General features: G+C 33.4%; 1 protein-coding gene across 1 annotated transcript in view; it reads left to right on the top strand.

Annotated features, from left to right (window-relative positions):
* Positions 1-16,580, top strand: part of MDGA2 (MAM domain containing glycosylphosphatidylinositol anchor 2) — an 826,502-nt gene that overhangs the window by 616,554 nt on the left and 193,368 nt on the right. Inside the window, exon 8 of the mRNA XM_047767260.1 lies at positions 8,664-8,957. Within this exon, the coding sequence (XP_047623216.1) occupies positions 8,664-8,957 (294 nt within the window). The remainder of the gene's footprint in view (positions 1-8,663; positions 8,958-16,580) is intronic.

Genomic DNA, 16,580 nt, shown 5'->3' with positions numbered 1-16,580 from the left:
AACTACTCAATACTTCCAAATGCTTCCAATATTTTACCTCCATGTGTCATTACTGTGACCAAATTGAAATCTAGTATAAGAGGGAACATTGCGAAAACCTATTGTTTTTTTGTGTGTTTTTCAAATTAAAAATAGAAAGAGTTCATGTGTGAAAAATGATCTTGAAATTCATATACTTTATAATTAAGCCTTGGATAATCAAGAAGTGATTTATTCATCAATAGTTTTCTTGCTTTGGTTGCTTAGTAACATTGATTGGTGTTCCATCCATCAATCAAGAATGTATTAAGCACCACTGAAATACTTTAAAACATCAGTTGATGTGGGACCTATTTCTGAGGAAATATGTAAAACCTAATACTGACATCAGAATGTTTTAGCTACATTAAGGGAATGGACATTCTGTCAGGACATAGAATAAATCAGACACATGGTTATTCAGAGACATAGAGAATAAATAAAGGATACAGAAATCAGGAAAGACTTAAGGGAACAGAAAACTTAAATTGGGCCTCTGAAGAATGAATTATCATTGGATGGGTGTTATGACAGGAAAGCCCTTCCTGTAGAAAAAGAAGGAAGGCAAGGAGTAAGAATAAGCCCAGTGTTAAGCAGACCAAAAGGCCTGTCAAATTTGAATAGAGAGCTTTTCACAGAAGCACCATGGCTTAATAACAGGTAAAATGGAAAACAAGCAATGGGATTGAGACTTCTTCTAGAAAGAGGGAGCTACTATTTGAATGGTAGAATGATAGGATTTTTTAGAAATATTAATTCCAAAATGGTAAGGTTTTTTTAGGAGGAGAAAGAAATATTTGTCAATTAGTAACTTGTTTATAAAGGGGAGGAGAATTCAGAAGGAAGTGCAGCAGTGCAATATATTATTATGTTAACCAATGGCTCAGGGAAGTTCTGCATATTTTAAAACAACAACAACTGCAAAAATAATCTATGTGCTGCATTCACACAACTCACTATGTTATCTCTGTGTTTTTACAAAACAGGAAGTATCCATTGGCAACCTTTATTCCTTTCATGAGAAATGAGCTGTACAATGTCACTATCTTTCATAATATGGTGTACTAGTCATGGGTCTCTAAAAGAAAGCAAATATAAGCAAGTCTGTTACTATGTGAGGAGTCTTTACCATGATGGATTTCTTTTGTCCTCTTGAATATCTTCGTAGCACATCTTATTATATGTTTTAATTGACATAATATTGTTAAGAAAATTGGTCAAGTTTATTAGCTTAAAAAGTATTGTGGGAATTCCTGTTGTGGCTCAAGGGTAAAGAACCCAACTAGTATCCATGATGATGTGGATTTGATCCCCGGCCTCGCTCTTTAGTTGAAGATCCGGCATTGGCCTGAGCTGCAGCATAGGCCACAGAAGTGGCTTGGATCATGCATTGCTGTGGCTGTGGCTGTGGCTGGCAGCTGCAGCTTCAAATCAACCCCTAGCCTGGGAACTTCTATATACTGCACCTGTGGCCCTAAAAAGCAAACAAACAAACAAACAAAAATTGGAGATTTGGTTTAGAATTACTTTTAAGTTGAAGGGAATTCTCAAATTTGCCTTACGTTATATGAATATTTCCCAATGGCTACTTATTCTTACAAGATCCAGGTATTAAAGCAATTATTCAACATATTAATGTTGTGCTCATCAGATCAGCTATGGGCTACATGATAATTAGAACATTTCCACTATTAGTAAATGATGGTTTTAAATTATGTAGTAAGAATATTATTTTCATTTACATTGAAGATTCTTTCTTGAATGGAAGAGAATTGAGTGGAGTGACAAAAAGATGCTGACAATTTCACTGAATGGCTTATTTTACTTCTTCCATAGTCTGTTTTGGAAAGTTATCACTGATGTGCTGTTGATAATTGTCATGACTGCAAACTATTCAGTTCTTCCATATAAAATTACTTGTGATATTTCAAAACCCCCAAATCTGACAATAACAGTGTGTCTCATGCTTACAAGATTAATATGCAATATGTTTACACAAAAAAAGTTGAAAACTGCTGCTCAGACACTGAAGGAACACTCAAGTGTGATAGAACCTCTCTCCTTTAAAACTGTAGTTTGACATAAGGATGTTGCTAACCTTGGTGTTTCAGTCAGTAGATCATCAAGGTTGACACTTACATCAAGTCTATAGTAAATTTTTTTTTTTTTTTTTTCAGCTATTTCTTGGGCCGCTCCCGCGGCATATGGAGGTTCCCAGGCTAGGGGTCGAATCGGAGCTGTAGCCACCGGCCTACGCCAGAGCCACAGCAACGCGGGATCCGAGCTTCGTCTGCAACCTACACCACAGCTCATGGCAACACCGGATCGTTAACCCACTGAGCAAGGGCAGGGATCAAACCCGCAACCTCATGGTTCCTAGTCAGATTCGTTAACCACTGCGCCACGACGGGAACTCCTATAGTAAATTTTTTTTTACTTACCTGTTGTTTTTGAAGGTTAAAAAATATAATAAATTAGGTTGATTTGGATTAGTTAAATCTATAAATTCACTAGAGTCTTAACATTTTGCATGTGTTTATATAGACCTAGTCAGCATGAGAATTCTTGAATTCTGATTTCTGTGGTTCACTTTAATAAGCACAAAATATTTTTCGTCTTACTTATGTTTTAAATATACATTATACTTTCTACTTAATTTAATTAATTTATTTATTTACTCTTTGTCTTTTTAGGGCTGTACCTGAGACATATGGAAGTTCCTAGGTTAAGGGTTAAATTGGAGCTGCAGCTGCTGGCCTATGCCACAGCAACAGCAATGCCAGATCTGAGATGCATCTGCAACCAATACCATACCTCAAGGCAAAGCTGGATCTTTAATCCACTGAGCAAGGCCAGGGATCAAACCCACATCCTCATGGATACTAGTTGGGTTCGTTACCCCTGAGCCACTCCTAGACTTTCTACTTTAGAACATACATATGTGCTATAAACTACTTTTTCCCAAAAGTCAATGCAATTAAACTAGTGCTGTAGCTATTTTAGGATTCTTGAAAATATGTCTGGTTGTCTTTCTGGAAACAATTCTACTTATTACTTAGTCTATTATAATTTTTGTTTTAAAAGAAATATGTCTCTTACTTAAATATCTGCTATTAAAGTATCCTATACATATGTATGTATTTTAAACTAAAAGCATATTCTGATGTTTTTGTTTCACACAGCATGGTATTTTCTCATATATTTGAGAGGAAGTAACTTTCCCATATATTCTTTTGGGTAAAGAAAATATGCCGGCCATTTTCTGAGTAAAAACTAAAGATTAAATTTCCTCACCTTCCTTCCCAATGAAGGAATGAAAACATTTTTATTTTCTATACTTGCTTTCTTTTACAGTCTTGTGGTATAGTGGAAAAGTTGATAGAAAACCAGTTTGTACAAATTGCTTATTTATTTATTTACGTTTGGAATGAGAAATCTTGGTGCCACATCATATTTTTTTAAAGTTTCTGTTATTAAAACATCTGCTACATTAGCATTTCAGATAACACAAATTCAAGTAAGAGCGGGGTATAGACTTTATGTCAGAAAACATATCTTTGTGTTTTTACTAGGAACAACTTTTTTCTAGCAAATGTATTATGAATACATCTCACAAGGTGCAGACAGTTCAAAATGTTTAAGTTAATTTGACGATTTTGTTGTGAGACAATATTTTAAGAAAAGGTAATGTAGTTGATTAGTGAAAGGTCATAGAAAACATCATGACATAATTAAGTGGTGTGTCCTCAAATTGGCTCTTTTGTTTGTTTAATTTACAACTCATCTATCCCAAATCCTAATTTGAAAGGAAAAAAAAAAAAGGGAAAATTTATGAGTCCTTTCTGACTCTCTTAACTCTCATATACTTACACACATCTCCAGATCTGCTGCATCTGAAATCTATATTAAAAATATATTTTAGGGAGATTCTTCTAGTTGTATGTATTACAAATTGTAGAATTAGTACATATTGTTATTTATTATTTTTAAGGATGTTCATGACTTTTATCTATTATATTTATTTCTATTATATTCATAGCTTTTTACCCTTTTAGCTTCTTACCTTTCTTGCGCTCTCCTCCTATCTTTCCTACTCAATCATTTCATGACTTCCTATTCCCTGCCAACCAGGAAAGCAAGACACCAGGCTTTAGAGAGAGTAAGACATTCTGTGCCTTTAAGGAGCTGTCTGGGTAGGAATATAGACATGGGAGAAAATACAGGGCAAAGCCACAGGTACAGGTTAAATGGGCATACAGTGTAATATGTGGTCAAGAAGAGTGAGCAACCACCTCAGGATAAGTGTAGGAAAGTTATAAGTGGTGACTTAACTGAATCTTAAGACTCTGGCAGGCAGGGGGTACTAGAAGATAAGGGCCAGACTTGCAGAGCATAGGAAAGAACTGCCACGCCACTGAGGTTCACTAGTCAGTGAAACTGTAAGTGAATGAGTATTGTTGGAGTGAGTGATTCTAAAGGGGCATTTCTCAGACTATTGTTTGGACCAACATGTCTGGAGTGATTCACTTGTTGTTATTAAAAGTGGAGTTTTCATCAAATGAGCTTTGGAAAACAGGTTGCATTAACATTTCAAGTTTCTCTGGGCCTCTTAGAGTAATATGCATGGCACATACCATAGAAGAGTGAAAAATATAAAGAAAATGAAATTTACCAGTAATCCCACACTCAGAGAGAACCACTGTTAGTGTTTTGGTATAATTCCTTCTGGACTTTCTTTTCCTCTACATTTTCCCCCATGTAATTCTTGTTCTCTTCCCTAAATCAGTGCCCAGCTGCCTCACTATCTTAATTCATACATTTGGTATAAACATTTTTACCGAGTTTCTATTATGTGCAACATAGAGGGTGGGAAGCTGTGACTGTAAAAATGAATCATGTATATTCTCCCCTTTAAGAAGCTCTCTGTTAACATTTATTGGCATATGTCTTTTTTTATATAAAAATGTGACACAATACACACTGCTCAGCACCATGGTTTACTCACTTATTAACAGTGGTTGTAGCTATTCATACTATTCACTAGCATGCTTTTCTAGTTTAGAAATATAAATTCCTTTATGAATAAATGTGGGTCTATTACATCATCATTTCAGAGGGCTGCATAATAATCTTATATGTGACTGTACCATGATTTATTTAATAAATCTGTTTTCAGTTTGTTTTTTATTATTAAAGCAGTATTATGATGAGCATTTTCATTGAGGATTGTAGTTTTCATAGTGATGTGAACATACTTGTATTCATGATGATAAATCTTATGACAGGGAAGCAGGAGGCCCGTGAGAATAGGACTAGTGACAGAGAGACCTTTAGGACACTGTCACAAGAAGAAAAAATGATAACTTGTACTAAGAAATCTACCTGTAGTCATGAAAAAAAAAATAAGGAGCAGATATGAGAGATATTTTTGATAGAGAAACCAAAGTAGTTGGTTGGAAGTGATGAGTTAGAGGAAATGGTAAAACAAAGAAAAGCCTATGTTTTTTTATTAGCAGATTAAGTGTGCTGATAACTATCAACTAAGTCAAGAAATAAATAGTGCTTAAGTCTGGGGATTTGCAAGACTTTTGGAAAATAGAAGCAGACTGCCATCATTGACTGGAAGAGCCTTGGGGCAAAGTTAGAATTTGTATTATTAACATGCAAAACAAAGATATATGTAAGAACAAATAAGGTCTCCTGACAGAAAAAATTACAGTAATAATTCAGAGCATTCTAGAGAATGGAAAATTTAATGTGAACAGAGAGAAATCTAAAAACTTTGACAAGTTTTAAGGACTTCTTACCCAAGAAAGTTGCAAAGAAAGGGTTAACTCTGAAATCAAGTTTTAAGAAGCACCACAGAAAAGATGGAAAGAAAATAAATCATATTTTAATTAGGCTTTGGTATTTATTTTAAAAATGGGCAAACTTATTAAAAAATAAATTTGTAACTTTCCTAGATTAAAACTGAAGTTTACATTTCTATAATTTTGACTACGTAGGGAGAAAAGTTTATCTAACAAATGAATAACATACATGTCCAAGGCAGTTTTTGAACCATCTAGTGTGATAAACTTAAAAAATAAATCTAGTCAAGGATCTATTTTTGTTGCACTTGCCTAATGTAATGGATATTCATCTTTTTAAGTCAGAAAATGGATACTTTTATTAGCTCCACGTCTATCTTTAACTTTTTCCTGTTTGTTCTTATAGTCAGAACATTAATAACCTTGGAGCTGGTAAAGTATAAATTCTTAGTTTCAAAAATGAAGGAATTGATATGCAGGGTGTATAAGCCTGGCCAAAGTTAGGTGATTTGTTCTTGGAAAAGATGAGGATGGAAAATTTCAAATAAAACACTCTATTAAATAATCTTTTAATGTGTCATTTCTTTTATGTCACATAAAATTATCATAGTTTATATCTTTGGAGTGATATATCTTATAAGCAGTTTTGATATATATGGGAATTATTCTAATATAGGTAGATATATATATTTAAGATATGATGTAACATAGATAAGATAATTGCAGCATAAGTGTTATTTACCCTCTCACATTTCTGCCTTGACTCTTTTTTATTGTCCCTGAGACAGTAACCAAGAGATGGGCAGAAAACTGGTCCTATTTGTGCATAGATATAAAATAACCATGAGTGGGAGGAGAGGAGTCCAGCACTAACTCTAGTTATTCATTCCACTTACCATCATTTACTGACGGGGTCACATCTCTACATGGGCCACCTGCTATAAATCGGCTTCAATTCAAATTCTGTTCAAATCAACTCTTTTATTCTTAGTATTCTCATTTGTTAAACTTTGATATTAAATATTTTATCCTAGGATTGTCATGGGAATTAATGAAAATATAAAATCCCTAACTATGTATGCCTAGCACACAATAGGGACATAATTAATGTTAAATGCTGAGGTCATTGCTGTTCTCTGTCCTTTCTCGTGGAGGGTCAAATAAATACTGCAGCTTTTTTCCAGTCCTGTTATTATAAGATAATGCTTAGAATTGCATCATTCCCTGGTGGTTCACTTCAAAGAGAACAAATTATTTAACACTGAGTTGTTTGTATTTACAGGAATAAATTATTTAATCAAGTATGTTTCTAAGATGCAGCCATTTTTAAAACATATTTTGTTAATTGCCAATTCCTAGAAAACATAAATCTACTTCAGGAATGTAGTCATTAATGTTTCATATTTTCTAATTTCTAAGATGGTATGCATTATTTAACTAGTTTTGTGTTCAATTAGAAATAAACAAAGGAATTCAATGAAAAAGACATTTAAATAGCAAGATGATTCTCATATCACTTTGTACTTGAACTTATTTTTCTCTGTGTATAATAACAAAACAGTATTTCAACCTTAGTTAAAAAATGATTTTAAAATTAATTATGCTTGTTTCTGCTCCTGGGCACTGGAGCACAATAATGCTAGATAGGAAAGTAAAATCTTTGCCTTTTTGTCCATAGTAAGTATTGTTTCCAATAGGGGGATAGTATGACATTTATCACAAATACAGGATTTTTCATATATTTCCAGACATTCCTATTCTGCCATTGTAATTTAGCCCATGCTTTTTGATAGGTGTCCTATTGCATAAATACATTTGAATTCATATGTTTGTATGAGAAATAAGTCTTCCAGTGGAATAGGTGCTATTATTTGTAAGAAAACTCATTGAATAGTACTAGTCTCTTATTAATTCATGTTTTTTGCCAAACCCCAATATAAATATAATCCCAGCATAGTAAAGGAAATTCCTTAAAATCAACCTAATTTTCTCATAAATACCTTCAGTAAAATTAGAAATTAGCTTTACTTGAGAAAATTGAATTCTTGTATTATTGAAATATACTTTTGAAAACTCAAAATTAATTTTATAGGAATAGTGGCAACATCAAGACTAGATATTTACAGAGATCTCAAAGTGTCTTACAGTGAAATCATATGAAATTCAAATGTCAAAAATATTCAAAGTCCAAACAAGAGGAGTACAGTGGATTACCAGAGCGTGGCATTGTAGTTAGTTCTATTTCATCTCCTTAAAGGAGAAAACAAATCCTAAACCTTAGCAGTTTGGCAACAGTTTCTAAATCAAAGTGAGAACTTCTGATTTTATGTAAGAAGTGGTTCTTTCTCCCTCTCTTACTACCCACATCGCATTTACTGTACATGCTAAGTCTATAATATCTCTTATCCCTTTCTTATAGCATCCTTGGGTAAGGGATAACGGCATAGGAAGCAGAAGACTGAAAAGCTAAATCCTACCTCAGCAAGCAGAATCACTCTTCTGTGAAATGCAGATGTTAAAGACCCAGTTTAATGGCCTATAATGGCAAGTCATTGAGTAGATTGTTCTTATGTTGATCATTCTCGGTCCAATTTAATGCTTTATTGATTTTGCTAATGTATGAATACCTCATTTGAAAAAGTTCTATGAAAACAATTTAGAATTACTTTAAGTGAGGGTATGTGCCACTTATTCCCAAGGTCTCTATAATTTTTGTCATCTGAATTGTCAACACTTCTTCAAGCAGCAGAAATTGTTTCCTTATGATTTTCTGTGTTTGAATATACTTTACCAGTATATACTAACCTTGAAAAATTTTCTTTTTCCCATTTCAAGTTCCACCCAATCTGACTGTTCCACAGGAAAAATCACCTTTGGTCACCAGAGAAGGAGACACAATAGAATTGCAGTGTCAAGTAACTGGAAAACCTAAACCCATCATCCTTTGGTCAAGAGCGGATAAAGAAGTTGCAATGCCTGATGGGTCAATGCAAATGGAGAGTTATGATGGAACACTGAGGATTGTGAATGTATCTAGGGAAATGTCAGGAATGTACAGATGTCAGACCAGCCAGTACAATGGATTTAATGTGAAACCAAGAGAAGCCTTGGTGCAGCTCATTGTGCAGTGTAAGTAATTTTTTTTTCTACGTACTTCTATTGGCAAGGACAAGGGTAGAAAATGTGATTTTTAGAATTGGATTAGGATGCAGTATTTCTACATTATTGCTAACCAATTTAAACTATAATTTAATTTGCCTGTTACTTGAGCTAATAACACACTAATGGAAAAGAATTGTATTTGTGTGTGTGATGATTATGATGTTGTTATGTTGTTGGTTAAAGCCAAAGAATCAAAAAGCCCAATGGTTAAAAAATGGCCATGTGCAATGAAGCAAAATGGACACTGGAGTAATTATTATACTTATTGTAATACCCTTTTGTCTTTCATAGTTTTATGTTTCTGCTTCAACGATTACTTGCCCTTTGCCCAAATTATCCACCTGTTTCAAGGCATCCCTTTGCTAAAACTGTGGAGACCTAATCATAGAGATGCTGTTTTCATATCTGAAATTGTAAGAGTAGATTACATAATTATCTAGTAATATTGAGACAATTCACACAGATATTATGTGCTAAATTTTTTTTATATCACTTAATCTCCCAGCAAGCTTTTAACTTTTTTTTTTTTTTGTCTTTTTGCCATTTCTTGGGCCGCTCCCGCGGCATATGGACGTTTCCAGACTAGGGGTCGAATCAGAGCTGTAGCTGCCAGCCTACGCCAGAGCCAGAGCAATGCAGGATCCAAGCCGCATCTGCAACCTACACCACAGCTCAGGGCAACGCCAGATCGTTAACCCACTCAGCAAGGGCAGGGATCGAACCCGCAACCTCAAGGTTCCTAGTCAGATTCGTTAACCACTGCTCCATGACGGGAACTCCCACGTGCTAAATTTTTGCTTAACTTTCCTAACAGATAATTGTTTAATTGTGAGAGTTGAATATATTTGTAGCAGGTAACAATAATTCATTTATATATGAGGTGAGTTGGTGGTGTGAGGAGACAGATTCTGGGAGCTGCTTCCCTGTCCCCATCCCTATCCTTTAGAAACTCAGGTTTCAATATGCTGTTGGTCCTATAAATATGCAGAGTTATATTGGTCAAGTATCTTAGCTCGTTTCCAATTGACTACTAGTTTTTTTCTCCAAAGACTGCAGCTTTTACATGGCAAGTTCCATCCCACAGATCAATATTGTATTTTTCTTAACTGGCCTTTGCACTCATGATAATGGGTAGGAGGTCCACATGCAAACAGGTTTCAACAAAAAGCATTTAAAAAAATAAGTGTCTCCTCAATTCTCCAAAAAATAAAAGACACCTTCAAGTAACCACAGAAGAAGTTGATACAATTTGAAGCACTTCATTCTTGTTGGTAACTGCAGGATTTTAGGCTTCCTCCGAAGTTATGCCTGAAGCTTCAGTGTTCCCAAAGCTATTAGGGCAATTTGTTTTCACTCTGCTCGCACCTTCCTGGGGTAGCTGTGATACAAATAAAAGCCATGGAACCCACTGGCTCTAGGGAATTTTGAATTAAAAGTTCAAGAACTAGGATCTCCAATATACATAGAATATACTAACTTCTAGAATTCTGTTGGTGACTTAAATTTCCTTCCTTTTTTATTTATTTTTTTGACTTCCTAATAAGTTTCATAAATAATATTCACCATTAAGCACAAGGTTTTAAAATTCAATCCTATAATAGTGGATGAAGATAAATCCTGGCACAATTGTCCCTAGTGTCACAGGGTTGTAACTGACTGACAGATACCAATAGGCATAGGCAGAGCCTAGTTCACTTAATGTAGGAAGATCAGTACCCCCAGATGGCTTTGCAGAGCAGGAGATAAAATCTAACAGCACTTCCTCTCAGAGGCAAGCTTCCCTAGGCTGTGTAGGAAGTCTGCTGGATGCCAGCAGTTTTGCCAGATTCAGGTGAGGATGCTATCATGTTTTTCAAAAAGCTCCCTTTCATGTATTCCCAACTCTTCTGAAGAATCTGGTTATGTATCTGAACGCTTGCCAGGTACAAATAACTGGTAACAACTCCAGAATGTTTCTGAGTCAAACATTCATTTTCCAGACACTTAATCTCTGCTTGCAAGTCCAGCCTACAAGCCTACCTAAAGCTTATTCCTGTAATACTAGTGCAGAAATCCTGATATTTTTTAAATGTAAACATTTTGACTTTTATAGAGACTTCCTAAAAGTATGAAAATAATATGGTATTTGTGCTTAACTTGGATAGCCATGCTATATGTGAGAAGAATTCATATAAAATATATTATTTCATACACACATGCACACACATGGATTCATATATATGTGTATGAGTTTTTATCATCCTCAGCAATTAGTTACATCATTGCAGCTAATAAGCTATGCTTTATATGTTTTGTGTTCCCAGCACAACATATTTTACATTATAGCTATTCAGCAAATGTGTTGAGTAAACATGTTATGATAACAGATGGAATAAGAAGATATATGTATATACTCCATACATATTGCTTCTGCATAACTAGTTCTTACTATTTAGGTTTCAGGAGTATCTGAGGACTTGCATAACAGCTTGATAATCTGAAAATGTCCACGTGTATGAGGGGAGGAGATGTCAGTTATTGTCTTAAAAATATATTTTTCAGGACTTGAACTCTCACCTTAATTTATTAAGATCTCTTTTCTTAAAATATTTATTACATTACGAAATTCTAGGACAGTATATTTTACCCACCCCCAAGCTATGTATGTATATATATATACATTTATATATAATTTTATTTGTTTTGAAACATAAAAGAATGAAAAAGAGATAGTCATAACTAATAAGAAACAAACAAAAATGTGTCTCTAAGGCATATTTTTTCCTCATTTAGTTTTAGTTGTGTCCAGTTAAACAATAACCAATCAAAAGAATTAAAGGAGCAAAGAGGTAATGCTCTTTGTTCATCAACTTTTGATGAACATAGTTCATAGAGGCCTAAATGTAAATAGTATAAATGTTTTCATATGACATAAAAAATGGAACAGTCCACTTAGTTTAATGTTTGAAATCTCCAAATGAGATTTATTCCTAGGCAACATGTTAAAATTATAGAGCAAGTTATTTTATTAAAGCTTTTAAATTATTTACTAGTTCCAATTAATTTGCTTCTTCTCAAAATATGTAGATAGTGATTTAGTAAGTGAGAAGCCTAGAGGTATTTTATACTATTATATAGCCTATTAAGAGTAGCTTCATCACTGTAATGAAATGATTTAAATTATTACATTTTTGTACACATTGCTCATCCTTGAAAGCTGAAGGTTTGTTTTATAATAGTTTTAATTTCTACAATTGCCAATTACTACAGATGATATAGATCAGGATAGAAAGTTGCAAATATGAGATTTCAAAAAATAGTGGTTTAAAATTTATCTAAATTTAAAAAATTGCTAGATGAAATTACAAAGTATTTTGAAAGTTTTTAATGGCATACCTTTAAATACTCACCTACTATTTAATTTCATTCACATGTTTTTGAAACTGTATAATAATTCTTTTAATTTTCATGCTTACATTTATTGGAAGTAGTATTAGAATAGAGTCACTGAAAATTAAAATGTTATATAGGTTAATTGATTAATATAATTAAAAATTATAGTCTGTATTAGAGCTTATCAAACAAAACAGCATTAATAAAAGTGATTTTTAAATTTATCCAGTAGACTGCTGAACATTTCAATGTTGATTAAATGGAAATACTGTTGGAAGCACATATTCAAGTAGGCATATGAAATGATGAAACTAAAATATGCCCATTCCCCTACTAAAAGAAATTATTACCTTTCCTTATATTTATGTTATAGAAATGTACATATAACATACTGTGGTTTTAATTTCATAAAATATAACATTTTATTTGTTTATTTATTTATTTATATTTTATTTATTTATTTTTGGCTTTTTAGGGCTGCACTTGCAGCATATGGAAGTTCCCAGGCTAGGGGTTGAATCAGAGCTACAGCTTCCAGCCTACACCACAGCCATAGCAACATGGGATCTGAGCTGCGTTTTCAAACTGCAGTATAGCTCAGGGCGATGCTGGATCCTTAACACACTGAGCACGGCCAGAAATCGAACCTGCATCCTCGTGGACACTAGTCGGATTCGTTACCACTGAGCCACGACAGGAACTCCCTATAACATTTTAAGTGAAATGAATAGATTTCCTTGAAAATCATGTGAAGAAGATATATACTGCATTGGATGTCACTTTTATTACTAAAACTTTATTATCTACATGCATATTATATTATCTTAAAGATAAGGTATTTTTGTTATGATATACAATATACAATAAAAACCAAAAATAGTGTTAAAATGTATTAAGTAACCATTTTTCAGCTGTTTTCAAATGATATTTCATGCACCCTTTACTTACAATTTTTATTTTCCAAATAAAGTAATATTATGAAGGAAAACAAAACAAAGCTATTGAAAGATCTATATTCCTCACCTACTTCTAAAATAGGACCAAATTAGATGAAGTGGAAGGAGCCATCATTCAAACTTTTTTGTTTACTCCTTTTCTCAAGAAATTTAGTGAAGAGTATATGTTAATTAGTTTCAATCAAAATGAATGATCAATCAAAACAAAATATCATGGCCCTTATAAAGAAAAAGAAAATTAAACACAGATGGGAATGTAATGTAACTGATCTGCTAACTACTGCTACAAAAATTACTGAGTTATTTCCTGTAGTGCTGAGTTATATAGAATGACTTTATTGAGCAACTACAACTACTTTTAGGATGTTTTTTTAAAAGGCAAAAATGCTCTGAAAATACTGTGACAAGAGATTAATCTAAAACTGATGTAAAAGTCAAGGTAATGATTGATTAAATAGGAAACACAGGAGTAGTTTCACACAGGAAGATGTTAAAGGCTAGCCAAAGGAGTTTATAGGTGAATAGACAAGAATTTTGACTTAACCAGAACAATAAAATCCTCTAGCTCTGTGGCCTCAAATGCTCAACTTTCTCAAATGTATTCCCTATTTTGTATTAATTCCTCCCATCTCTTCTCAGCCTCATAGACATGGTAATTTGATATTGCTTTTGTAGCTGGACTTCTGTCCCTCCCTTCTCTTGTTTCCCACCAATCCCTCAACTCTTTTTCATCATTTAAGTCTTGCCTTAGTCCTATCTCTTTAGGGAGTCCCTTGGTGACCACGAAGGGCCATCCTTGATAGCCTTGTGAACACTGGCATTTAGTCTACACAATTTGGAATGTCAGAACTTCATTTTGAACATACACATTAGATGATATACTTCTTTCAAAATCACTGGATATTATTTCACTGTGTCTTCCTCAAAACGCTCTTGTAATGCTTGTAGAATTAGTTTGAGCAGCACAAAATGTTCTTGTAATTATTGTGTCGCCTCCACATCAAACTTTTATTATCTAATTGGATTCACTTCTTTTGCCAGAATGACTTGATTCAAATAGACTTGGTTTATTTCCCAAAAACAAATTCACACTCAAAAGTTGAAGACTAACCCTTGAGGTTATTCAAAAGACTACCTCAGAAACAGAAATGCTACTTTCAGTTTCTTTTCAACATATTTTAGATAATGACAGCGTAAGAGTGTACAATCACTGCTTCTAAAAGGATAATAATTTTGAAGACAGTATTCATTTGAAGATTTTTCCTTGACCCAGAGAATCATAGCTTTCATCATGTACTATTAAAAGATAAACTGAGACATATTGGAAAATTTTAAGCAAACCCTTAAACTCTTATTTGAGCAAAAATTGATTCTAATACAGCAGCACCAAACCAAAAGCAACAGGACCTTGTGGAGAATCTTTATAGAGAAAAGGTAGAAACAAAGTAAGGAAATTATTGATTGGCTGTCACTTAAAGCCTAGCTGGCTATTTGTGATTGGTTGTCCTTAGATTTCAATGTAATCTTGATCCTTTCACTAGCTTTGATTTTGGTTTGCTTGCACCTCAGTATAATTAATGGCCTCCTTTTAAAATTAATTTAATGCTATATATACATATGGCTCTTTGCAAATATCTCAATTTCTCTGAGCTTTAGTTTTCTATTTCCAAGAAAAAATATTTTCCATTTTTAATTAACATTTATTTGCAGTAGTTTTGCAGAGTAACTAGAACATTACTTACCATGCAGCACAAAATGGAAATTATGACTAACATTTTAATACATCAGTTCTGGTATATTTTAATATAAAGAATTAATGTTTAATCAACTGAACCTTGAGGCAGTGTTAATATTTTGAAAATATCAATATTTGTGCTATTTTCTCCTCTCCTACCTTCCCCTCCCAAGGTAGTTAAGAACTTTTCTTTAAAAAGAAGAAACAATAGCCTCATATTATGGTGTACAATTTAAATTGTTTAAAATAAACTGAAATTTTTATTTCAAGTTAGTATGTCATATGAGTATACTTCACCTCATTTTCCAGCAGACTTAATGAGGAATTATAATGGAACTGCCTTGAAAACAGACTTTTTTAAACATTTTATTGTTATGTTACTCCTGAATATTTGAAAATTGAATTTTTCAAGTGGATATGATATTTTGCAGAATCTTTAGGGTGAATTTACTTTAGCTGAACTGCTCCTGCCATCCTGGGTGATCCCCCTGCTCCCTGTTTCTCATTCTTTCAGAGAAAACAGCAAGACAGATAAAGGAAACTGTCAAAAGAGAGTAGAAACTCTCCAATTCTAAAGAGCTTCTCAATGTAGAACACAGACAACATGTCTTTACTGAGCCATGGAACACAAATTACCCGGAAGGAGGACTAGTCCATCAAGATATAGATTTTGTTAAGAAAATAAATGCATATTTTTCTTCCTAGTTCCATCTCTCCTTCTGTCTTAATGTAGATACAACCATAGTTTAATATTTAGAAAAAAGCTTTCATTAAAAGTTTTATTTTCAGCATCTATGTAAAGAAGTGAGATTTGAAGCAGAGATTTGACAGAATAATTAAAAGTATTGACAACCTAACTCAGACAAGTTTTTGTTTATTGATGTTGTCAACTAAGTACTTCTGTGAGCTGCTGTTGTGCATTCAAGAAGATGATTATAGCATTTCCATAATACTGAAAAGATCAGTTTCTCCCTTGAAAGCCTTCAGGTATGAGATTAAATTAAATGTATTTATTATTATAGTTGATTTACAGTGTTTCTTCAGTTTTTGTTGTACAGCAAAGTGACCCAGTCATACACTGTTCCCTGTGCTGTATGGTAGGACCCCATTTTGAATGAAGAAGGTTTATGCTACCTCTTTATATGGGGTCTTTGCCGCTCCTTCTCCCTTCCTCACTTTGTGGAAATAACATTCTCTAAGAGGTGAACATAAATATATTTGTAAATATCTATGTGTAACTACAAAATTTCTGTGCCTTTTAAGTCTTTCTTAGCCAAAAAAAAAAAAGGATTTATCTCTCATCCAAAATGAATACATTCTTCCCAAATATAGCTCTTAGGCATTTTCTAAATATTGTACTTTTCTCCTGTGAAAATAAAAAGGTAATAATAATAAATCATTGCAATAAATCCCAATAGAGGTTTACAATAATAATATATACCATGAACATGCTTTATCAGTTTATTTTATAAATATATCAACCATGAAATGCTTAGTTCAGAGGAAAATATAAGGTATGAAAAAGAC

The sequence above is a fragment of the Phacochoerus africanus genome, chromosome 2 (genome assembly GCF_016906955.1).
Source record: "Phacochoerus africanus isolate WHEZ1 chromosome 2, ROS_Pafr_v1, whole genome shotgun sequence".
NCBI lineage: Eukaryota > Metazoa > Chordata > Mammalia > Artiodactyla > Suidae > Phacochoerus > Phacochoerus africanus.
Note: the sequence above shows the minus strand (reverse complement) of the source record. Positions and strands in the feature narration are given on the sequence as shown.